Source organism: Vipera berus (genome assembly GCF_964194415.1).
Source record: "Vipera berus genome assembly, chromosome: 6".
NCBI lineage: Eukaryota > Metazoa > Chordata > Lepidosauria > Squamata > Viperidae > Vipera > Vipera berus.
This window is the reverse complement of record NC_138208.1, coordinates 71,873,726-71,900,325: the sequence shown is the minus strand read 5'-3', so window position 1 is coordinate 71,900,325 and position 26,600 is coordinate 71,873,726. Positions and strand designations below refer to the sequence as shown.

General features: G+C 40.1%; 1 protein-coding gene across 1 annotated transcript in view; it reads left to right on the top strand.

Moving 5' to 3' along the window:
• Positions 1–6,580: 6,580 nt before the first annotated feature.
• Positions 6,581–26,600, top strand: part of DENND2A (DENN domain containing 2A) — a gene marked incomplete at its 5' end in the record, with an annotated part of 46,360 nt that continues 26,340 nt past the window's right edge. Inside the window, 7 exons of the mRNA XM_081330605.1 lie at positions 6,581–6,666; positions 8,838–10,037; positions 10,576–10,703; positions 13,048–13,166; positions 22,810–23,007; positions 24,359–24,455; positions 25,108–25,158. Coding sequence (XP_081186731.1) covers positions 6,581–6,666; positions 8,838–10,037; positions 10,576–10,703; positions 13,048–13,166; positions 22,810–23,007; positions 24,359–24,455; positions 25,108–25,158 — 1,879 coding nt within the window. The remainder of the gene's footprint in view (positions 6,667–8,837; positions 10,038–10,575; positions 10,704–13,047; positions 13,167–22,809; positions 23,008–24,358; positions 24,456–25,107; positions 25,159–26,600) is intronic.

Genomic DNA, 26,600 nt, shown 5'->3' with positions numbered 1-26,600 from the left:
CCAGATAAGGCCGTAATTGGCGAACTAGTCGAACCCGGGAGAAGGCCCCCTTGGTCACAGCTCCTATGTGATCTTCCAGGGAGAGCTGCGAGTCAAGGAGGACACCCAGGTTGCGGGCCCTATCAACAGGGGGTAGTAACTTGTCCCCGATGTTAAGGGATGGGATGTCCTGAGTATCCTGGCTTGCCGGTACGTACAGCCATTCAGTCTTGTCCGGGTTCAGTTGAAGCCTGTTCCTCCCCATCCATTCCCGGACCGCTTTCAGGCAGCTGGACATCACGTCGAGGGCATCACTGATGTTGTTTGGAGTTGAGATGAAAAGCTGGGTGTCATCAGCATACTGATGGTACCCTACTCCAAAACCGCGAATGATCTCGCCCAGCGGTTTCATGTAGATGTTGAACAGGAGAGGCGAGAGAACCGACCCCTGAGGGACTCCGCAAGCGAGAGGCCTCGGGGTCGACCTCTGTCCCCCTGCCAACACCGACTGCGAGCGACCCTGGAGAAAGGAGGAGAACCAGCGCAGAACCGTGCCTCCCACTCCCAGTCCCCTGAGGCGTCGCAGCAAGATACCATGGTCGATGGTATCGAAAGCCGCCGAGAGGTCTAATAAGACTAGGACAGAGGAATGGCCCCTGTCCCGGGCTCTCCAGAGATCATTTATCAGAGCGACCAATGCCGTCTCCGTGCTGTAGCCCGGCCTGAAGCCCGATTGGTACGGGTCTAGATAAACCGCTTCATCCAGGATCTGAGGGAGTTGGTGCGCCACCACGCTCTCAACAACCTTCGCAAGGAAGCGAAGATTGGAGACTGGACGAAAGTTATTCAATGAGGATGGGTCCAAGGTGGGCTTCTTAAGGAGAGGTCTCACCACCGCCTCCTTCAAGGCGGTGGGGAAGTGACCCTCACTCAAAGAAGCGGAGATGACCGCCAGGAACCAGCCTCGTGTCCCCTCTCGAGCTGCATATGCCAGCCAGGAAGGGCACGGGTCCAGTAAGCATGTGGAGGAGCTCAACCTCCTCATAATCCTGTCCACTTCCTTAGGAGTCACAGGATCAAATTCCTCCCAGATGACGTCGACAAGACTGTCCATGCCTTGTTCTTCCAGCTCAGCCCAGTTGGAGTCCAGGCCGGTTCGGATCCGAGCAATTTTATCCAGCAGATATTGACCAAATTCCTCGGCTCGTCCCTGCAAGGGTTCCTCCCTCACCTCTTGGTTCAGTAGGGAGCGAGTCACCCTGAACAAGGCAGCCGGGCGATTATCTGCGGACGCGATGAGGGTGGAAAAGTAGTTGGATTTTGCCACCCTTATCGCAGCGAGATAAGACCTGGTGAGGATTCTTAATCGCAATCGGTCGGATTCGGATCGACCGGATCTCCAACGGCTCTCTAGGCCCCGTCTCCGACGCTTCATCTCCCGGAGCTCCGCGGTGAACCATGGGGCTCGCTGGGATCTGCGCCGGGTCAGAGGCCGCAAGGGTACAACTCGGTCCAGAGCCTCCAATGCTAGAATATATATTGAAGAAGTCACTATCTTGCCAGCCTTCTGTAAAACAGTTAAGATTAAATTATTCCAGAATGACTTTTGGACTTAAACAATCATCTTACTGCTACATCATTCAGTGTTGAGTTGCGTTTTGTTGTAGAACTGTGTGTGTTTATTCATTCGTTTATTCATAGCCACCCATCTCAACTAATGTCTCTGTGGCGCCTTCGTTTATTAGGAATTAGTAGCATATAAATGAAATTGATGGCATATAAATTTCAGAATAAGTAAATCAAGGTGTCGAAGTATGAATTGCTGCAACGTAATTTATGAATGCATATGAAAGTAGGAGTCTGAAGTCTCTTCATAATTTTATGTTATTCTCAAGTGAACGGTGATAAAGAACAAATCAGGGATGAGTTTGAGAAAAATTGTACAATATGGTGAATGAATAAGGGAAAATTTATCCCATTATGTGACATGAAAGAATGTATGGGGATGATGTAGGAGAGTTAGAAAAAGTGATAGGCCCATTCAGAAACTCAAAAATGAACAGGAGAGGTGACTAGCACATATCTGCTTAGAAAAAGTGATTGTTTAGAATCACATTGTTTTGTGGTTTGTCCTGAGTACATAATTTGAGTATGAATCTGTGTACGAACACGGAGGAAGATTGCTATTAAAATAATAAAATTAACAGAATTAGTATAGGATACAAGTGTAATGAGAGGTTTTGAATGTTAGATGGACTATTATTTGGGGGTAAAAAAAGTGGATCATTGGGGGGGAAAGCAGGCAGAAAAGAAAGGGAAAAAGTAGACAAAATTATAGTAAAAGTATAAATGTAAGAGTCTACCAGAATGAATGAAAAAGCCATACATTGTGACTATGTTGAAAAATTGTAGGTCCGCACATGATACACCAGATAAATGTTATGGGGTTAAAATAGGGTTCAAAGGGAGTAGCTGTGTAACTTTATTATGTGTGTGAATAGTGCATCTGTGTCTGTCAATTGGAAAAAATCCTGTTATTGTTCTCCTGTCCAAAAGGAAATGTGGCAAGTGTGAATGCAAGTATTACAAGAGATTCAGTTAAGTATACCTGGGAAACAGCCTAAATTCTATTGAAAGGGTACTAGAGGTGCTAGTGGATAAAGTTCTGGAAATGCTGATGGATGGATGGCAAAGCAGATGTTTGCTCTTCTACAGGTCATTGAGAAATGTGTATATGTGAGAAATTGTTTTGTTAAGTTTATTGATTTATTAAAATATATGACAATAAGAATAATGCTGAATTGGGAAATGTTTTCTTCAAATACAAGGTTCAAGATATGACGCCCTGTAAATATGCTGAGAATCCATTTGTGTGAATTCTTGGTACCCTGGCTGTGGACAGGCTGTGTGTAGAGCAGAGGTCCCCAACCTTTTGGGCACCACGGACCGGTTCCGTGGAGAGAGGTTTTTCCGCAGACTGGAGGGTGCGTGGTTTTGTGTGCTGCCTGCATCTTGCGGATGGGGCTTTGCTTGTTTTTGCGGCCTGGTTGCTGGCATGCCGCAGCCCGGTACTGGTCCATGGACCGGGGATTGGGGACCCCTGCTGTAAAGTAATAGGAATTCTAATGCCAACACATCTGGACAGCACTAAATGGGAGAAGGCTATTCTGAACAATTTGAATTGTTAGATGCAGCAACAGACTATCCTGGGAAATAGTGCTGTTTCCTTTGTTGAGAAGTTTCGAAGCAAGAGTGGGTTTGTTGTTTCTTGGAATTATGATAGTTGTTGAAAGACTTTCCAGCTCTATTATTCTATTCTGTGTTTTATTATGTCTTTTAAAGTATTCTCTGGAGTCTGTCAATCTCCCTCTTGTGCTATTAGAGATTTCAAAAGAAGTTAGAGTTTGCTGAGTGCAGCATTTTCTCCCAATTAGCACAACAGTATGCCAATCATTCAATAGCTAAAAGACATTCGTGGCACACTTTCAGCAATCAGGCAGAAAATCCACAAGAATTAAATTACCCTTTGAGCAATGTCTGGCTCTGTAAAAGATGCTGTACTATGAATTGTATTGTTGCTTGGACAAAAAGTATTCTTTCAATCTATGGTATTTTCATAGGTTTTCTTGGCAACTTCAGCTCTCCAAACACTAACAAAATAGCAAGACATATGTAGCCTCTCCAGAGTAGCAAATCATGAATTCATAACATTACTACCTTATGTCCAGGTTCATTCATACAGCATACTTAGCTAGGTCTTGGGGCTGAGGGGTAAAGCAGGACTCCAAAACCAAGTTACCTGAGGCTGTCATCTAACCTTGAGAGATTAGTTTTAGCTTCAAGAAAGTCTGGGCTTGTTTGAACTAAATTAACTCCCCCATGTTCTCTCCAGTTAGTTATCTGAAGAGTAACCAATCATTTTAATAATCATGACACAGATGAAATTCTGTCAAAGTCCTATAAAGATGCAGTTTCCTAGGCTCTCTGGCTCAGTGGATATTTGGATTTACACACAAACACATCTCTGCAACCCTTCAGGGATAGGAGAGTAGATATAAATGGGTGTTGAAAGGTTGGTGCAATTATCATTCCTCTGTTGTTATATAAAGTCTGAGAGATCCCCTTCCTACCTATAGTAAACAGAATCAAGACAAGGCAATGTTGAACTTCTTTCTCACTTTCTCACCTCTTTCTGGTCTAATCCAATGTTTACACAATAGCTTCTCTGGCATTTTTCCCCTGAAGGTTACATTCATATTTCTTCCACCAAAGGAATAGCTGGAAACTCTATTCTCTTTAGCAAGGAAAATAGAAAAAACCCCCACAAAGATACATCTCACACTGATTAATATGATGTCATTTATTATGCTAGTGAATAGATGCAATCTGATCCTTCCACATAAAATAAGGGAGGACAGACAAGAACATTGCTGTGTTAAAATTGCCTATATGTCACAATTGATGCTGGAACAGTTGTGTTTTTAGCATTTATTTTCCTTCTAACAAATGCAGATAGCCCTTGTTTATCAGCCATTCATTCAGCAACTGAATGCTATGACATCACTAACCAAGTGGTCCTCATATTTGCAGCTGTTGCAGCATCCCTGTGGCCGCATGTTTGTGATTCAGGTGCTTGGTGACTGGTTTGCAGTTATGACATCACAACCTCCTGCGGTCACATGATCACCAGGTGCAGCTTTCCCTGCTTTCTCTCATAAACAAAGTCAGTGGGGAAGCCATCAGGAGGTTGCAAATGGGGATCACATTACTGTGGGATGCTGCAATCATGCAGAATTCACCTAACAATGGCAACTGGGGCTGCCAGAACTGCCATCATGCCTTATGATTACATTGCTTAGCAACAGAGTTTTTGGTCCCAATTACCATCAGTAAGCGAGGACTTAGCATCATTTTGTTTGGATTCCCAGTTCCCAGTTCAAATTGCAAAAAGGAAATTCTGGCAAGATGCAGTCATCGCTTCCAAGCATTTTTGGAAGGAATTCTTCAGTTCAGTTGGACCTTTGGCTTACAGGGCAACTACCGCCCATGGAAATATAGGGTGTCAACATACTATAGGTAGCCAGTCCTTTGCATAGGCCCAGACAGCTTGTACTATAACCTAGAAGTATTTACTGACTCAAAGAATTGCCTTGAACCACAGATAAATTTGATAAATAAAATGCAGATTAAAGTTCTGCTTGAAACATACAGAAAAACAAAGGTATAAGACCTTAATTTTTCAAAAACCAAAGTCCAAAGAGCTAAGCACTGAAGCAGGTTCAGGTGAATCCATGAGTACGGTGCAGTAGTCAATTTTCCATCCAGAGTTCAGCCAGATAATTCAAGCAGAGGAGAGACAGAGTGATGGGTTCCTTGCCTAACCTAGACCAGTGATGGCGAACCTTTTAGAGACCGAGTGCCCAAACTGCAACCCAAAACCCACTTATGTATCGTCGGGTGCTGGGTGGGCATGGCCCACTGGGTGTTTGTGGCCCATTGGATGGGTGTGGCAATTGGGTGGGCATGGCCCATTGGGTGGGCGTGGCTGCGGTGGTAATGGCAGACTGGGTGGGACTAAAAAGTTCAATCAATCAATTCCAACTTTGTGAGATCTTTTTTTTTCCCCGTGAGAAGTTGAAATTGATTGATTGAACCTTTTTTTTTTTGCACATGGTGGCAGAGGCCTAAAGTGAAAAGGTTTTATAAAACCCAGTTGAAGGCCTCAGACTGGGGCGATGGTGCCTGTGCCCACAGAGAGGGCTTTGCGTGCCACCTGTGGCACGCATGCCATAGGTTTGCCACCACGGACCCAGACTCTGGGTCAACTGCCCCAGCCTGCACCTATATCTCTTCGAATGCCCCTTTTCCCAATGCGCCCTCTTTTGTTAATTACCAAAGGGCAGGCTGAGAATCTGTTTAGTTTCTGAGTCTGAAGAATGAGACTCAACTCAGTAACCTAGTTTTACAACTATAATTGAAATGAGACCGCTTTATGTCAGTGTTGGCAGCAAACTTTCCAATGCTGCCCAGCAGGAGAATAGGATCCAAAAGCAATGGGGAGAAGGGAGGCTGAATTTAAAAAAAAAACCCTCAAAGATCACATGATCCTAATCAATTACTGTCTTATCTTCATTGTTTTAAACTACATTCTGTTTCCTGAAAACAATTTCTACATTGGTGACAGTACAGTTAATAATCCTGTTTCTAACATTTCATCTGAGCCTAATCACTGTCCCTGGCTTTTAATTAACAAAGCTTTTTTTCCCAGTCTGTGGGCCCCAGATATGATTGTGCTAAGAATTATGCGAGTGAAACAGTGGACCACCCAGAACAAACCCAAGTTGGGGGAAAGTGTTTTCATAGAAAGCAACCTAAACAACTACTGAACAATTATAGCATCTCAAAAACTGCTCTTCGAAGAAGGGGGATGAGTAACGGTATGAATTTAGGGATCTTATTTTCACCTTATTTTATTGAATAAATCCCAGATGTCTGAACGTAGAGACATGTAAAAGAGTATCTGCTGCAAATCACGGGACAAAGCACCCAGCTTTTTATGAATGTACTGCTTTATGTATTTCTTCCTAGGTGGCCTGCAGCCATGCCAGCCGCTAACACGATGACAGGAAGTGCCTTCCCCAATGTGGAGAGCAAGCCTGACATCATTATTTGCAAAAAAATTGAGAGGTAAATATTCTTAATGTTCTGTTTGTGCTGATTTCCAAATGAGGGAAGGGTAGGCAGGAATTTAATATAAGTAGTCTTTGCTTAATGACCAGTCACTTAATAGCCGTTTGAAGTTACGACAGACTCCCAAATAGTTAGTTACAAGCCTTCCTCAAAGTTATGACTGACACAACACATACACACACGCTGTGGTCATACAGTCATATTTTGGGTGCTTGGCAATTGACTCACCTTTACAACCATTTATATTAACCCAGGGTCACATGATAGCCTTTTATGATGTTTTTTGCTGTTTTCTGGCTAAAAATGTCCATTTGAAAAAATGGATTCCCTTTAACTACCATGCGGTTTGCTTTAACGACTGCAGGGACTCATGTTACAACCATTGTAAAAATGGTCATAAAACTGAGTCAGGTCACATAATGACCGCCCTGACTTACAACCAAAGTGCCTTCTGTTGACCTCAGCTTCACTGAGGCCCCAGTGGGGGATTTATTTTATTGTTTCAGATAGGGGTAGGGAATATCTATTCTCCATATTTATTTCTGTTTTATTGTCATTAATCATGGCTTTAGAAACTTAACCAGGACATAAAGTAGGGGAGAAGAGGGGGAAATTTAAAAGAGGCAGTCAAATTTATTTATAACTTTTTTATTTGAACCAAGACCCTGACCTGGATTTTGGAGGCTTTGCTAGAAATATAAGCCCTAGTATTTATTTATTTATTTATTTATTTATTTATTTATTTATTTATTTATTTATTTATTTATTTATTTATTTATTTATTTATTTTATTGGATTTATATACCGCCCTTTCCCGAAGGACTCAGGGCGGTTTACAGGGTACTTAAAACACTGATACAAAAAATTAAAAACAATTAAAAAGAATTAAATTTAATCCCTGAAAAAATATAAAAAAACCCAATTAAAAAACTCTCAGCCTGGGCCGTAAAGCTCGAAGAGCCAGGTCTTCAGGTCCCGGCGAAATGAACGAAGGTCAGGGGCGGTCCTAAGCTCTGTGGGCAGCTGGTTCCAGAGGGCAGGCGCACCCACAGAGAAGGCCCTCCCCCTGGGTGTTACCCGCCGGCACTCTTTAACCGGCAGCACCCTGAGAAGGCCCTCCCTGTGGGAGCGCACTGGACAAAGGGAACTTGATGCCGGCAGCAGGTGTTCCCTCAGATACTGGACAAAGAAGCATCTTAGGCTTTTTGTTATATTAGTATGTTTTAACTACATGTGCTAAATTGATCTTTTTCTGTTACTCTGGCTGTGGCTTTTATTGTTTATATTTAGGTATGAAACATCCCTAATACATTGTAAGGTGTGGGAATATAATTTTATATGCTATAAATAACATATAAATCTTAAAAATAATAAGTAATAATAAGTAATCAATTGCAATTTAAAATCCCCCTGTTTAATAGTCCCTCCTTCCGAAATCCTATTAACTTGAGGATAAGATTTTAAGAAACTCTCAGCACTTTATTCATCTCTGGAACATACCATTAGTTTAGCCTCATATAATAAACTGTTAAGTAGAAAGGTTTTCAGTCTAATTTAAACATATATTTAAAGTCCATGTGCTCTAGGTATTCAAAGTAAAGGCATGAGTAGTGTCCATACAAATGTTTTCTTAATACATAACCCATCTAGGACCTTAAAACTAGCATCTTACCTAGTTTGGCTTTTAAGAAAGGAGGGAATTTTGAATAGTTTCCAGACATACTCAGGTTAATCTGCTAATATAGGGAAGGGGAAAAATTCCAAATAGTTTTATGTTGACAAATGAGAAATATATTTATTTTGGCATGAGCTTTGGTATGATCAAACAAACGGATTTATGAAGAATAGTGTTTTGTTTTAAGGTGCTACTGGACACTTTGGTAAATAAATGAGGTGCTAGATGTTAATGTTTTACTGAAAAGATAAAAAAGCACTCCTTTTTGCAGATAAATTTAGATTAGTGGGAAGGCAGAAAAAAAATACAGGAAAAATTATTTAATAATTGTACTCTCCTGTATCTTTTAAATTAAAGTGTCATACATTTAATATTCAACTAAATATTAAATCCAGCTCACGACACTCTACTGAAATGATGAATACCAACCTGTAAATTTCTCTACTGAAAAGATGAATACCACCAACCTGTAACACTTTCTCTTTTTGCCTAGGATCAGGTTTGCAAGTCTAAATAATACAGCTGCAAAAACAGGATTTTGGGGTGGGCTTTCAAAGCATAATTGGTCGGAGAGCTTTGCCTTCACACCCAAGCTACTGCCTAAAACAGAACTAGATACTGTGGCAGAGAGTCCACTGAAAACCATAAAGAAATTGATGCTGGATCCAAGACTGGACTGTTTTCAGCAGAATATGCTAAGTCCCAAGATGATCATTGGAGATCCATCAGTAGATCTCAACATGCGGGAAAGCGGCAGGATTCTAAGGAAGCAAATGGGTGGCTGTCAGACTCTTCGGACTGTGGGGAAAGTCAACTTGAAAAACAAGCCTTTAAGTATCAAGGACAAGATTTCAGAATGGGAAGGAAAAAAGGAAATTCCAGCTCCGGTGTCCCCATGGAAGGAGGAGGACCAAAGTATTAAAGAGGAACCCAGTCCAGATTTGGGTGTAATGGAGAAGATGTCTAGGAATAGTGTTGCAATGAGAGAAGTGGAGAATAAGAGGCCCCCAAATTACAAGGGGCCAAGCAAGGAGGATGAGAGGCATGTCGGAACTTTTAAAAATGCTGGGCAGCATGTTGTAAGGAAAACTGATGTGAAATCAAGGGAGGAAGAATGTAATTTCAGTGTGGGTAAATGTACTGAGTTGAAGGACAGTAGGAAGGAAGTCCAGAAGGAGAACCTATCTGTCTTGAGCCAGGTCAAGAAGCTGGAGCAGGCCTTGAAGTGTGGGTCAGCTGAAGCCCAGCCCCAGCTACCAGGTACTTATTATTCTCCACATTGTCTTGAAGAGAAGACAGGTGAGGATCAGGAGCCATCAGAAGGCCAGGAAAGTACCAACCGCCTAGAAGTAAGTAAGTGGCTCCTTGGCTTGGATACTGAAGCCAGAGAGCCAATCTTTGGGACTTTGGAAGAGGTGAAAGCATCTTGTGTGAAATGCAGATCTCACAATGAAGAAAATGTATATATGGAGCCTGGCTTGCCAGAGAAGAAACCTTTTATCAACCCGCTTCCTAAGCCCCGACGGACTTTCAAACACGAAGGTGAAGTGGGGTGGATTCTTCCTGCTCCGAATAAGAGACTCCTTCCCCCTCTCCCTTCTATTCCACCCCCTCCTCTGCCTTCCTCGCCTCCCCCCTCAGCCATTAGTAGAAGGCTGAGGAATGGAAAGCTTAAGGCTAATGCAGATCACAGGTATTACTATATATTGATTATATCTGTTTCTCTTATAGTGTGATTTTTAATGAACAATATATTTTTATGTATTCTGCTACATGAAATGGGGATATACTTCTATTAAATTTACTCATACCATGGGTAGTGGGACTAAGAGAATGAATTAAAAACTTCATGAACAGATAGATTTGGAAGAGGGATTTGGAAGGAATGAGAGGTGGATTCATGCAGATATTCTGGGAATCAATCCAAGACTAAAGAACAGGGGAGAAGGGGGGGAGAGTCAGAAGCAGCCAGATATTTTCAGATAGCTAGAGACAAAGTGAAAGCCCTGTGTAAGAATCTCTTGACATATTGGAGAAAGGAAAGCCATAGCCTGGGGGGGGGGTTTAAGATCTACAGCAAAACTTTTTGATGGTTGCTTACTGTGACATAAAGGTATAAAAATACACTTTTTCTCCAGTAATACTTTGAGTGATTTGCTTTATTGTATTCTTCTGAGATATCTACCTTTTTTTCCCACCACCTCTCTGCTCTTTCTAAATAAATGCCCTAGAAAGTCCTATGAATTTGAAGATTTGTTGCAATCCTCCTCTGAGAATGGCCAAGTGGATTGGTACGCTCAAAGCAAGATGGCCCTAACCCGCACTTTATCAGAGGAAAACGTCTATGAAGATATTCTAGGTAGGCATTCTGGAGATGAAGAGCAACTATTGTGAGCTTTGTGCTGTAAGGTACTCTGTGGATGTGTGAATATTTAGTGCAAGTGTGTGTGGCATTTTTCAAACCATAGGCTTCAGTATAGAGTTGTTTTCTAGAAGATCAGAGGGGTAGAAATTACAATAATGCCCCGTACGGATAAGGATGGGCACCAACAGTTTTCCTGATATTGTTGAACTCTAATTTCTGCAAATATGAGTGTTGCCATGCTATTTGGGACTGATCAAAATTCAGCATCTGGAAAACTTGCATGTTTAAAGTAACATCTCCTTGGTGTATTAGGGCATGTATATACATAATTTTTGAGGTTAGAACGGATTTTTATGGCATGCAATATCCTCTTATTTATAGGAATAACATACGGTGCATGACAGAACTGTAACCCTGGCAAGTACTTCTAGTCAACAGAAAGCAATAGCTGAAGCCAACACAAGCTAATATGAGAAAAGGAAAAAATACATTATTTCAGTGTTGTATGTATATGTCAAAGCAAGGAAGACATTTCCATGTATACACTAGTATGCATACTACTACCTTGAGTAAAACCTGATCCAAATATGATCCATCAGTTTGCTAATATGTAATAATTAATGAGTTCTAAACAAGTTTTTAATACTCATCTTAAACTAAAGTAATAGCCACAATCCAACATAGAATAAAATGTGAAAATCAATATGCAAAAGCACATCTTATTGATTGACTCATAATACTAAACAGATTTTTTAAAAAAAAAATTACTCTGATGAATAAGTTGGAATAGGCTGATTTGCTTTTAGCAGTAAGCCATACACTAAGCCCCAAATAAACCAATTGCATTATACTTTTAATATGATATGTGAATCCAACTTCTGTGTTGAGTTGTGCCTATAAGAAGTTGAACATTTCCAGTTTAGAATGCACCTTCAGTACGCTCTCCTCCTTTCAGCATGCTTCAGCACTTTATTTTTAATCTTTTCTTCCAAAACTATTCTTCAATTTTCCTTTCCTTTCCTTTTCCCCTTATGCCATCCAGTCATGATGTTGGCACTGGCTACTTATGTTCAGGTATGACTCTTTAAAAAAAAGAACAATAATTGTTGGAACCTGGTTTAAAAGCTTATCTTGAACCAGTCACTCTTTTTCAGCCTAATGGTCCTCAGAAGGTTTTTTTTGGGGGGGTGGCTGGGATAGAGAACATTGGAAGAGGAAGTCTTCAGGTTTTAGCAGTCATGGTCTTTTTATATTTCAGTGAATCCCTCAGTGAATAGAAGCCTTTGCATGGTGTAGCATTAAAGCCAACTTTCTGCAAAGTTGAATGCATACTCATTCCTTAAATGCAGCTTTTTACAAATTCAGATTAAGAAAATACTGTAATGCATGTGGTATAAAAGTTTGAGTAGCTTTCTGGTTGAATTACTGTTACTCTTTTTTTAATGTACAGTTATCAAGTAAGGTCCACAGAGATATGACTCCTTAAGTCTGCAATTCCACAAGTGAACAAATACCCTGATTGTCCTAACTCTCAGGTTGTGACCTTTAACCACCTTAAGCTCCCCATCTGAATATCTGAAAATGAAGATAATTCATTTTCACAAAGCATGGGAAGGTACTAAAAATCTGTATATGCTTCCAGCTAGTGATTTTACTTGTGAGAAATACTGTCAAGGAATGGAACATGTATGGAAGTCAAGGCACATTGTGGAAGACCACAAAAAAATAAAATGCCAGGAAATGGTCACAGCTGCAAAACAGAATCCGCAGATCAGTGCAAATAACTGCTGAAAAGATTAGGTGATACTGGAGTAGCTCCTTAGGTGCACAATGCAATGTTGCTTATGTAACAAGTACCTGCACAAAAACATTCTTAGAAGGACACCTTGTCTTTGACCATTTTTCACACTTACGACCATTGCAGCATCCCCGTGGTCACGTGATCAAAATTCAGATGCTTGGCAACTGACTCATACTTTTGACGGTTATCCTGGGGGTCACGTGATCATCCTTTGCCACCACATGATGAGCTAAGTCAATGGGAAGGCCAAATTCACTTAACAACGGTGTTACTAACTTAACAACTGTAGTGATTCACTTAACAACTGTGGCAGGAAAGGTCGTAAAATAGGGCAAATTCACTTAACTGTCTCATTTAGCCACAAAAGTTTTGGGCTCAATTGTGGTTGTAGGTCGAGGACTCTTGTATATGCTGATGGCAGTTTGTGAATGAGATGGAACCTCATTCTGCCCACAAATGTCATTTCCAACTTCTTAGGAAAAACTTGTATTTTGTTTTATGTACATGTACATTTATTGGCTTGGTTTTCAATTCCAGATTTACCAGCAAAAGAAAACCCCTATGAAGATATCGAGACAAATAGTCATTGCCTAGGGAAGAAATGTGGCCTGAACTTTCCAACATCTCCTTCTTCTATTCCTGGCACACCCACAAAGGTAACCTGATCGAATCTGAACATCCACTGCCCACAAGCTATACACTTTGGCTGTTCTTATGGAGATACAGTGGTCAGAAAATTGGTATCTTCAGGGAAGAAAATGACTAATCCTTTGTTCAGCATGGTTTCTCATCTTGGATTAACTCCCTAAGGGAATTGATTTTTTTCCTGCTAACTGAATTTGGTGACTTTAAAGGAGTAAAACTGACCCTTTGTCAGAATCCATTTATATCACATTCATAAATGTATGTTTAAAACATTATCCCCCCCCATGGATTCTGCCATCTCCCGAGGAAGGAGGAGCGCATGTGGATTCAGCCTGCCTTAGGTTATTTCAAAGACCAAGGGAAACCTTTTGAACTGGGGGAACAAAAGGGAGGGTTAGAGAAGAAGGCATCTGGCCTGTGTCTTCGTTTATTCTGTAGAGGAAGAAGGCAATAACCATAAAGATTCAAAGTTCCTTTTTTCCCACGAAAGGGATGACATGAAGTAAAATGATGGGGGCTGACCAAATGGGGTTGAGGGAAGGGGGGGTTGAACCGGGATCTCTTTATAGAGTTTCAATTTGTAAAACAATACTAAGTCCTGTCTTTTATTTCCACAACCAAGCATGTCCTAGTAAAAATTCCTTTTGGACTAGAACTGACTCCAAGAGTTTTTGTTTTCCTAAGACATGGATTGGGGTGGGTCCTGACACCCTTCTTAGTTTTGGTTTTCTGGACTTAGAAATAGGGCACTCTGGACATATTCTTACTGTAGATATTTTTGGAGAGTTCTTGCCAATTCGTAACCATAAAGAAATTCTGTAAGACCATACGCCACTTTTCTAAGGCTGGCTGGAGAGTGGAAGTTTGGAAAGAACAGGAGGCCCTGTTACCTGTGAAATCATCCTTTCTGACTGAGTGCTAAGGTTTGGCCTGGGATCTTGTTGAATATGTATGGGCAATGTCAGGGGCCACAACTCAGCTTTCTGTAGCCTTCTGTTGACATCATAAGAAGAGGTGGAATTCATTTCTCAATAGGAAGATCGAGATTGCTGGGCAACCAACCCATTCTTACGTTTAACACCCCTTGCCTTCTAAATAGTCTAAAATTCAGGTGATAAAGCAGTACACAAAATATTACAGTTGAACGGCTGGATTTTACTGGTGAGATTTTAGACATTTATAAGAAGGATTGAGAGCAGTCTTCTGTTTCCAGTCCAAACTCAAACCACTTTTGGAAATCCCAGTTTTTCCATCACATTTTGGGAGCTTTATCTTGGGCTAGACTCGAGGGAGGTTCTCAAATGGCTTGTGTGCCATGGAATTTTGCACTTCCATTCTTTGAAGAGTTTCAGGGATTTTTAGTACTTAGTAGGAAAAGTACTGTCCTGTCCACTACCACCACTGTCCATATTCAGGGGTAGTGGAGGAAAGGTAAGAATGAGGTTAGAACACAAGTTGAAATTTCCTATATAAAAATAAGATGAATGGACCTCAATAGAGCAAAAGATGGAGAAGTACAAGGAACTCCGTTAATGAGGAATTGTGCATTTAAAACAGAAATGCTCTTGCAAATATTTATGCAGGACTCTGCATATATATATATGTATTTGATAACCTATTTGAAAGTTAAGTTGCTGTAGTATAGAGACAGAACACTCTTGTGTTACTACTGTCTACCAATCCCTAACTGTTCTCCAGATAATATAGGAATGAATCAGGGAAAATGTTAGTGTTTTTGGATGTACAGAGGAGTTCTGTGGAGGGAGGGATCTGTGGAGGGAGTTCATTTTGGTAACTGCACTCTGTATTTTTGATATTCAGTCTGGAGATAAGATTCTATGTAGCTGGCAGCTGATATCTTCCAAGTGATGGGGGAATTGTATTTTTTGTTTTGTTACCTGTGTTAGTACAATGCCACTTTCTTTCTAATGCCATTAACAGAATGAGAAAGTGATCTGAGGAGTCTTTGCTGCTCTCTGAGCTTGGTTTTCTTGCAGATGTTTCATTACCCTAACTAGATAACATCACCAGTCAATGAACTAGTGGATGGATGAACACTGATGATGTTACTTTGGGGAATGAAACGTCTGCAAGAAAGCAACCAAGCTCAGTGAGCACCAAAGACCCCTTATTTCAACCCTGAGGTAGAAATGTCCTCAGAATGTGGTCTGTTGGAAAGAGTGATGATGTTGATGAAATTACTGAAGGCATTAGCTGAGTACCTTTATTTGGGCAGCTCCACATCAAATTATAACCATTTAGGTCTAAGGCTGGCTTAGACTCAGATCGATTCAAAGAGTTAAGCGAGACAAGAGACATGCAAATAAAAAAAATCTGCTGTGCAAATTAGTTTACCATTAGCACTAAATTATGCCAGAAACTGTAGTGAATACAAAAGTCATTGATACCTTTTCTTCCAAAGGGAGTGTATTGTAAGTGAAATTTTGTTTGAAGCTGGAGTGAGGAGAAAGATTGTGAACTTGGGCCACCATTTCTGTTCTGAATAGACAGGAGCAAATTTTGCAGTTCTGCTATTACTAGTTTTTGCATTCATTGGCATGTGTTTTGTGGATGGCTATTTGAAAAAAAAGGAAAATAGAGACAATTCATCTTCATCTTCATTGTATAGCTACTTCCATCAAATCATAGTTCTGCTTTTACTTTTTAAAAGCATTTAGAAATACAGCTGGGTCAATACAAGGACATTTTATGATCTCACAAAGATGGGAAAAGTGTTTTATTTATTGCTTGCATTCTGTAAAAATGCAAACAGGAACCAGCTAATTAGTAATATGATTCATTATGCAGTTAGCACTTAATACGTTTTCCATTACTGCTCATTGAAGAGAGAATTTCACTCAACAGTGAACTTATTTCAACATATTGGTCTTTTGAAAATTAAAAATGAAAGTCACAATTGTTGTAGTTGCAATCAATACCTGGGGTTGCTTTGACTTCCAGTGGCGACGCGACGCTGAAGACAGCCATCTCCGGGCTGTCCGCTCCGCAGCTTTGTTGAATCACTGAAAACAGCGTCGATCAGCTGTTTAGGTGATTCGGAAGCCCCCTCCCGGGAGAAGAGGAGGGGGTGAGGCCCCAGGTAGGGGTTGAGCTCTCCGGGGCCGCCGAGCTTTAAGTTTGGGCGGCTGAAGGATCGAGCCCCCCCGAAGCCTGGGTTTGCTCCGGGCTGCGCAGCGTCTCTGCTCCGTGATTTTTGGAGCAGAGCCAAGCGTTAGCAACCACTCCTGCCAGAAGGAAGGACTCTTGAGTATTAAGACGCAGGCAGAGCGGTACAGGAGGTCAAGGTGAAGTGGACTTTTATCTTTACTCTCTAGCTCAACGGATTTTATGGCTTTAAAGTGAAAGTGCACAACAAGTGAAAGTGGGGGAAGATGGCGACGAAAGCCTCTAAAGTTCTTCGGAGTGCGGGGGCTTCCCCGGTGCAACAGACTTCGTTGCAAGCTTTGCTCCCTCCCGCACCTGCTCCGGCACTGACTCTTAAGGATTTACAGGATGCTTTTGAAAAGCAAACACAATTAATGTCAGATATGATGGAAAAGCTGGAGGAGAAACTGGAGGAGAAAATGGAAGAGAAGTTGGAAGAGAAGTTTAGAGCAATGAGGGCAGACATCTTGTCTACAATTGAAAGTGTGGCTGTATGTGTGCAAAGTTTGGATGAAAAAGTGGAGGATCTTAGTCAAAAGAACTCTGTATTAGAAGTAAAGGTATTAGAGAATGAAAATATAAGGGATAAAATGGATGGAGACTTGAGTCTGGTCCAGTACCATCAGATGGAGTTCGCTATCAGAATCAGGGGCTTAAAAGAGAATCCTAAAGAAGATTTAAAGCAGCTGATCTCCGAGGCTTTGGAAGTGGTACTGGGCCAATCAGCAGCTGAAATTGAGGGAAGTATAGATAAAATCTTTCGTGTGAACTCATGGATTGCAAGGCAGAGGAAGTTACCTAGAGATGTGGTGGTTTACTTTACAAAGAGAGCAATTAGGGATGAAGTTATTCAAGTTGCTTATGACACTAAGTTTGTGGTTGCTGAGCAAGAAGTTCTGGTTTTAAAAGAGATTCCTCCAAAGATTTTAAGGAGAAGGAAAGATTTTGCCTTCCTAGCACAGGAACTTAAGAAATGTGACATTAGGTTTAGATGGGAGATCCCAGTGGGCATGGTGGTGATGCACGAAGGTAAAAGACACCGTCTGGTTACAGTGACTCAGGCACGTGATTTTTACAGTAAAGTTTTAAAAGCAACCCCTCTATCACTTCTGGAAGCTGTAAAGGGATATGGCGAGGGAAAGCCTCAAGATGCTGATGGAACACAGACAGAGGAGAATGGTGCTGGAGGGGATCAAATTACAGTTTCATCGGCAGCTGCTGGAGAGCAGAGGATGACGCGTGCCGCTTCAAGACGAGTGAGACAAGAGCAAGAACAAGATCAGCAGAAAGTTATGGAACCTCCAAAGCGTACTTACAGTGAAGCTGTGGGAGGGGCGCGGCCTAAGGAAGTTAAAGGGGTCCTGGCAGACGTGCTCCAGAAGCTTCGGGACGCCAAGAATGGCGACTAAGTTCCTAACTTGGAATGTTAATGGATTAAATTCACCACAGAAGAGAAGAAAGTTTTTCAATATTTAAAACAATTTAAGACTGATGTTATCTGTTTGCAAGAAACGCATATTAGGGTTATGGACCAAAAGTATTTGTTGAACTCAAGGCTGGGCACGCAATTTATTGCTTCTGCAATTAATAAGAAAAATGGAGTGGTTATCTATGTCAAGAGTACTCTGACAGCGGAACTAATTGAAGTAGATAAACAAGGAAGATATGTTATGATAGATTTGCTGTTAGAAGGCAAAAAAACACTTTTAGTTGGACTGTATGCTCCTAATCAACAACAAACTGATTTTTTTAGTTTACTACATACAAAGATTACCCAGTTGGATTATAAATCTTTTATTTTTATGGGAGATTGGAATGGTGTCCTTGATGTACAGCTGGATAAATCTGGTTTCTTTAAGCGTGCCCCGAGTCATGCTAAACTGCCTAAATCTTTTTTTGAAATGAAGGATGACCTGGAATTGCGAGACATTTGGCGAGATACACACGTACATGAAAAGGATTATACTTTTTTTTCTGATAGACATCAATCTTTTTCTAGGATTGATTTTATATTACTGACTAATGACTTCTTTTCTAGGACTAAGAAGGTAAAGATTTGTGCAAGAACTATATCTGACCATAGTCCAGTTTGGTTGGAGATCAATAAGGACAATAGAGATAGGCGCTCCTGGCGCGTAAATGAGAATTTGTTTAGAAACCAGAGAAATGTGGAAGAATGTAAAAAGCAGATGAAGGATTTTTTTTGAAATTAATATGAACAAGGATACCTCTATGGACATGGTTTGGGATGCTAGCAAAGCTTATATGAGAGGGGTGTTAATATATATGAACAATAAATATAGACGTAGTTTGGAAGTTAGAAGGAAAGAACTGGAGAATGAAATTAGGGAAAAAGAAAAGGCCCTAATTTTGAATCCATCGGATGCGAAGATTAAGGAGGTCATTAAACTGCTAAGAGGACAATTTGATAAGTTGATGGCTGATCAGGTGGCAACCAACTTACGGTTTGCTAGGCATAATACTTTTTGCAATGCCAATAAACCAGGTAGGTGGCTAGCCTACAGGTTAAGGAAAAAACAAAGGGCTTCTAATATAGATAAAATTGAATATAAAGGAAAGGTTGTGTTTCAACAGGATCTTATTAAGGAAGCTTTTGTGGATTTTTATTCTAAACTATATGTTAAGGAGAAGATTAATGAAACAGATATTGATGTATACTTGAAGAATGCTAGCATCCCGGTTCTTACACAAGAACAAAAGGAGGAGATTAATCAATTGATAACAGAAGAAGAAATTTTTATAGCAATTAAGGAATTGAAGTTGGATAAAGCACCAGGTACGGATGGTCTGACTGCGATCTACTACAAACATTTACAATTGGAGCTGATAAAGCCATTAAGGGAATTGTTTCAGACAATTCAGAGGGGGGGAAAGGTGCCTCCGTCTTGGAGAACTGCTTTTATTTCTTTGATTCCGAAGGAAGATCAAGATGCTACTCAAGTTAAAAACTACAGACCAATATCACTTTTAAATACAGACTACAAGATATTTGCTAAGGTGTTAGCTAATAGACTGATGAGAGTTTTGCAACAGATGATTCATGGGGATCAAACCGGGTTTATTAGTGGTAGACAAATGAAAAATAATGTGAGGCATATAGTTGATGTGGTGGAGTTTTTGGAAAGGAACAACCAGATCCCTGCGGCGCTAATTTTTTTAGATGCTGAAAAAGCTTTTGATCAATTGAATTGGCAATTTTTGATGAAAGTTTTAGATAAAATGAATTTTGGGGATAAATTTTTACAACCAATTAGGGCATTATATCAAAAACAAACTGCCCGAATAATAGTTAACAATAGTCTGACTGAAGTATGCAATATTGAGAAGGGCACAAGACAAGGGTGTCCGTTATCACCTTTATTATTTGTTTTAACATTGGAGATATTATTGATAAAAATACGGAACTCGGAAAAAATTAAGGGTATTCAAATTAGAGATCAGGATTATAGACTGAGGGCATTTGCAGATGATCTGGTTGTTACGGTGACTCAGCCAGAAAACTCTGTTGTGGACCTGATGGAGATAATAATGCAATATGAGAAGGTTTCTGGATTTAAGGTTAATGTACAAAAAACAAAAATTTTGGCCAAAAACATGACAACACCGCAAAAGGCCCTTTTAGAAGGATTAACTGGATTTGAGATTGTTAAAAGGGTCAAATATTTGGGGGTGTATTTGTCACCCTCAAATGCAAAGTTACATAAAAATAATTATGGAAAGTTATGGGGAAAAATTCAAAAAGAATTGGAGAGCTGGGAAAAACTGCAATTGTCTTTGCTGGGAAGAATTAATGTCCTGCCTAAATTTTTATTTTTATTCCAAATGATACCGGTCCTTAAAAAAGACTCTAATTTGGAAGAATGGCAATGGGGTATCAATAAATTTGTGTGGGCAGGGAAAAGGCCACGAGTTAAACTTAAGATTATGCATGATACTCGTGAAAGAGGTGGTCTTAAAATGCCTAATCTTAAATTATATTATGAAGCTGCTGCGTTGTCAGGAATAAGTGACTGGATTAATTTGACACAAGGGAGATTATTAAATCTTGAGGGGCACGACTTGTTATTTGGCTGGCATGCATATTTGTTGTATGATAAGAAGGTAGATAATGTGTTTAAAGTGCATATTTTAAGACAGGCATTGTTGAGAGTTTGGAAGAAGTATAGACATAAGTTAGACTACAAGATGCCATTGTGGGCAATCCCGAAACATGCAATAGAAAACATAAATGTTGGCTTCAAACATGATGTGACTACGTATAAGGAGATCTTAAGCTTGGAAAGGAACGTCTGGTGTTTGAAGCCGTACAATCTCTTGCGAGATGAGAAGATCGTTCAAACTTGGTTTCAATATACTCAATTACGTGCCAGGTGGAAAGAAGATCAGAAAATTGGTTTCTCAATGACTGATGAAAATTTGATAAAGCAAATTAGAAACCAGGGTCCAGCACATATCAAACGGATTTATCTTGCATTGATAGATATTGACTCAGAAACAGAACTTGTTAAAGACTGTATGATAAAATGGGCCCAGAATATTCAAGAAGTTATTACAATGGACACGTGGGAAAAGATCTGGGTGAGGAACGTAAAATTTACGCAAGCCCAAAACCTAAGAGAGAACTTTTATAAAATGTTTTATAGATGGCATTTAGATCCTAAAAAGCTTGCAAGTATGTATCCGAATTATCAGCCAAAATGCTGGAGGTGTGGTGGCGAAGATGCAACGTATTTTCATATATGGTGGACCTGCAAAAAGGTTAAGGCTTTTTGGATAAAAATTTGGTGGAATATGCAGAAGATCTTCAAGCAAAGGATAAAGTTTTGTCCGCAATTCTTTTTATTGGGCATAATTACAGATGCTACTGTTGTGGACATTAAGTTGATGTTGAACTTAATCACAGCAGCAAGACTCTTAATAGGTCAATATTGGAAAAAGGAGGAACTGCCGACTATAGAAGAATGGACACTAAAAGTTTCTGACCTGGCGGAAATGGCAAAGATTTCGGCTTACTTGAAAGATCATTCGCAAGAACGTTATATTATGGAGTGGAAAAAGTGGATTGATTATATCCAGAACAAATATGGGACTAAAAAGTTTCATTTAGCATTTGAATAAGTTTTCTTTTCTTTTTTTTTCTTTTTATATGTAATATTAGTATTGCTTGTAGTCATTTCATGTGAGCTAGAGTGCGATAGAATTAGTAGTTTATTGTTGTTAGCATATGGATGTTTATGATTGTTCTTTGTTTTTATACCTTGTATTTAGCTCTGGGAAGTCGGGGGGGGGGGGGGAGGGGGGAATGGGGGGGAGGGATAGGGAGGGTTAGGTAGGGGTGGGTGGAGGGAGGGGGGGATTGTTAAAGATAAAATGTACTGTAAAACTTTTCAATAAAAAAAATACCTGGGGTTGCTTTGTAATCCTGATTTTGCTTTGTGCTCTCGCAACAACTTTATCTCTGCTTTTCCAGCAGCCAGAATTTGAAATTGAATTTGACCTACTGTGTCCTAAGAAACTCATGAACAAATGCCAGACCATTCTGTTGTTTTACTGGATAAAATCAATAGCTAAATAACAGGTTCAAGGAATTCATGGCTCATAAATATGCAATTGTATGGTTGCTTAAACAAGCTTCTGAAGCCACTGGTGATGATTATTGGCTGACAAGAGTATTGGGCCATATAACATCTGGGTCTGATGTGGTACAATAGCTTCTTATTTTTCCAATCCAAGTGTCTGTGGTTGCTTCGCTGATTAGTTTAGTTGGCTCAGTTCCATAGAGCTTCCGAAAGCTAGTTGTGCAAGCAATAAGTACTGTTTCTATCATGGTCATGAGACTTCTCAGCAAACTGTTGTGGAATATATATATATATATTGACCTGCTAGATAACCCTATGAAAAAAAATCTAAGCATAGTTTCGAATCTTGCAGAAATGTCTAAGATTTCTGCTTATCTGAAGGATCATTCACAGGAAAGATATATTTCAGTTTGGAGGAGATGGATAAATTATATTCAAAACAAATATGGGACTAAAAAGTACCATTTAGCTTATGAGTAGATTTTAGTGGGATATTGTTATTGGTACGTTGTTTGTAGTTATGTTAAAAGAGAGTTAAAACACATTATGAATTTGGTTAATTGTATATTATGCATAATTTTTATTTAGAATATGATTATTGTAACTATAATCCTGTATTTAGCTCTGGGAAGTGGGGGGGGGAAGTGGGTGGGTTTGGGGTGGGAGGGATTTGGGGATATATTGTAAAATTTTGTTTTTGTAAAACTCTTTAATAAAAAAAAATCTAAGCAAGTGTTAAAGATTGTTGGCACTAATAACCAGCGAAGAATTCTGGCAACTAATGTTTTAATGTTTCTTATGTTGAAACTTTAGAGACTCTTTAAAAAATAAAAGATAAAGGCAGTGTCTGATGCTCCCCATTTCCCCCCATTGTGGTCTGTCTCTTTAGGTCCTCTCTAAGCCCATCTTCTTTAGGCAAAACTCAGAACGCAGAAGTTTCAAATTATTAGACATACGGAAACCGACTCGGGATGGGACTTATTCTCCTTCCAAAATCAGCCCCCCTTCCACTCCTAGCAGTCCTGATGACACTTTCTTCTCCTTGGGTGATTCTCAGAATGGCAAGAAAAGAAGGAAAATTTCCAAGGTATTTTTTTTTCTTTAAAGATTTTTTTGGTGACTTAGAAAAGACTGTGAAGAATTAGAAGCAGTGTTCAGAAATTGTTATTTTAAGTCTTGTCTAGGAAATAAAGTAAAAGGGACGCGGTGGCTCAGTGGGTTAGGACACTGAGCTTGTCGATCAGAAGATCGGCAGTTTGGCGGGTCGAATCCCGAGTGCCGCGTAACAGAGTGAGCGCCTGTTACTCGTCCCAGCTTCTGCCAACCTAGCAGTTCGAAAGCACGTAAAAATGCAAGTAGAAAAATAGGGACCACTACAGTGGGAAGGTAACAGCGTTCCGTGCGCCTTTGGCGTCTAGTCATGCCGGCCACATGACCACGGAGATGTCCTCGGACAAGCGCTGGCTCTTCGGCTTTGAAACGGAGATGAGCACCGGCCCCTAGAGTCGGAAACGACTAGCATGCATGTGCGGGGGAACCTTTACCTTTACTAGGAAATTAAGTATTAATTTCACCTACGTAGTCCTGAAAGTTCTCTGCATGTTGAGAGAACAGCTTTTTTAAAATTAAGTATATACATTACCTCCCAAAATTGAGCAATGTAGACACCAAATTATTAAAATTAATAAAAAATAACATTAAACATCAGCTGGTTATATTGTGACAAACAAGGCTTTCTTGTCATATAATTGTAAGAGCTCCTGAATCTTTGAAGCAATTGTCAACTGAACAAGGGAAATACTTCCAAATAATTTTGCTTTCCTGATTATCTACGGAAGTGCATACTATTTTACTTTTTTTACAATCTGAATTTATGGGAGAATCTCATGAAAAAAATATCAACACAGAAAGATAATAGGAGGAGGAGGGAAGATGAGCAATTGAAGGATTGGAATGGAAATAAGAAAATATAGGTAGTCCTCAACTCACAACCGTTTGTTTAGTGACTGAAAAAGTGACTTATGACTGTTTTTCATACTTACGACCATTGTGGCATCCCCATGGCCACGTGATCAAAATTCAGACGCTTGGCAACTGACTCATATTTATGACCGTTGCAGTGTCCCGGGGTCCTGTGATTCTCTTTTGAGACCTGCAGATAAGCAAAGTCAATGGGGAAGCCAGATTCACTTAACAACCGTGTTACTAACTTAACACCTCCACTGATCCACTTAACAACTGTGGCAAGGAAGGTCATAAAATGGGGCAAAACTCACTTAAATGGTCACTTAACAGAAATTTTGGGCTGAGTTGTGGTCATAAGTTGAGGACTACCTGTAATTACCTTGGTAGATAAAATAAGGTGGGCATCATTTTTTTAAAAAAATGATGGATTTGTGGAAAGAAGAAAGCATTTACTTTTTCTTCTTTACGTTAAGCAGCTGGTGTTAAAAATCAATGCCATTTATGAGGCTCGAAGAGGGAAGAAGCGCGTCAAGAGATTGTCACAGTCTACAGAGTCCAGTTCAGGGAGAGGTAAGGAAAGTCTGTTGCTGGACCAGTGGTCTTTTTGGAGAACTTGACCTGGGCCTGGATTTGGAGCCTACTCAGTATTGTTCAATAGTAAAGAGATTTCCTTAATAACAGCCAGTTATAAAGGATATGATGCTACTGCCTCAGTTGCCTTTTTTCTGTAATATGTAGTACTACTTGCCCTATATCCTAGTACTATTACAGGGTACATTTGAGTTTTCAGACTTCAGACTTAACTGTTCTACTTGATCTTTTACAGTAGGATCCATCATTCGTTAACCAAAGCAAGATGCAAAAACATTGCTTTTGGGCTACTTCCTGAGCATTTTCCAACTAGGAATTGAGCTTATTGTCCTTTCATACAAGATTCCTCCCTCCATTTTCCAATCTTCCTTCATTTTAGTAACCTAATTTTGGTGGTGTTTGGTGTTGCTCCCAGTAAACAAAAATCTAAATGATTTACTGCAGTTTTCTAGAAATTTCTTAGTAGTTCCTGACTTATCTTCTGACCACCCCAACCAGATATCCTACTTTGGGGGGTATAAAAGAACTGATTCCATGATACTTTCTAGGTTTTGCCTGCTATTCAGAAAATAATTACCGTATTATTTTTTTAGAAAAGTGATGTTTACTGTTCTTTTCTATTTCCTCCTAGTTACAGATGAAAATAGTGAATCAGACAGTGACACAGAAGAAAAACAAAGAGGTATCAATTGAGAGATGAACTTTAAAGAAGGTTATTGATTCTTGGCTTGAAAGTTGTGGGTTTTCCCCCTTCTAATTTTTTTTTTCCTGCCCAAAAATATCAGGGTATGTTTTATGATTGTACTATAGGCCTTCCGTTATTGCAAGTGAATTATTGATTATTTGTTATGATGACTATATGAACATTCATGACCCTAAAAAAGGTTCATTATCCAATATCCGGGTGAGATTCAAGGTGCTGGTGATGACCTATAAAGCCCTAAATGGCTTGGGCCCGGATTATTTGAGGGAACACCTGCTGCCGGCATCAGCTCCCCATTGTCTTGTGCGCTCCCGCAGGGAGGGCCTTCTTAGGGTACCGCCGGTGAAGGACTGCTGGCGGGTGACTCCCAGAGAGAGGGCCTTCTCTGTGGGTGCGCCTGCCCTTTGGAACCAACTTCCTATGGAACTTAGGACTGCCCCCAACCTCCGTTCGTTTCGCCGGGACCTTAAAACTTGGCTCTTTGAGCTGTCTGGCCTAGACTGAGGGGTTTTTAATTGGGTTTTAAAATTTTAATTTTTGGGCTTAAATTTAATTACTTGTTTTAAATTTATTTTAACTTTTGTATTGTATGGTTTTAATTGCCCTGTAAACCGCCCTGAGTCCTACGGGAATAGGGCGGTATAGAAGTCAAAATAATAAATAAATAAATATACAACCCAGTCCTTAAAATGTGTCCTCAGAAGTCAATATTTAATGAGCTTTATATCCTAATGCAGCTTTTCCAGACCTGGAGCCTTCCAGATGGTGTCACACCGCAAGTCCTACAATTCCCAGGGAGTTTAGCCAGTGCCTATGGTAGCTGGGAATTCTGGGATTTGCAGTCCAAACATAAGTTCTAGGTTGGGGAATATACTCAAATGATTGTGTTAAGGACTATAGATTTTATAGGTAACAATGAGGTTCTGTGTTTAGCGTTTCAGTTATGTGGATAAACTGCAATTGTGTTAGTTGCAAGTATGGTGAAGTTTGATATCCTTATATTTAATAATTGATACATGCTACCACTCTAGAACATACCACTTCTTTCCCAGACTATGCTGTTTCTACTGAATCTTGTTCAAGTCTGGCCATTTCATGAGTGATCCTGCAGATTTCCAACTTTTGAGCTATGTGCTCTCCCCTCTCATTATTTTCTATATAAAAAAGTCATATCAACCAACTAACAACACTGCATTTTTATCTTGATACTCTCTGTATAATGTTTCAGAATGTTTTGATATCCTGGATACAACACAACATAGTTCCAGAATGTTTAGGTCGGCCTTTCTGAACTCTGGTGCCCTTCAGTTGGGTGGGTTTCAGCACTTATGATTATCATCCTACAGGGTCCTTCCTGAGAATGCTTCATACTGATGTCCACACATCTGGAGAATGACCAGGTTAAGAAAGGCTGGCTGAAT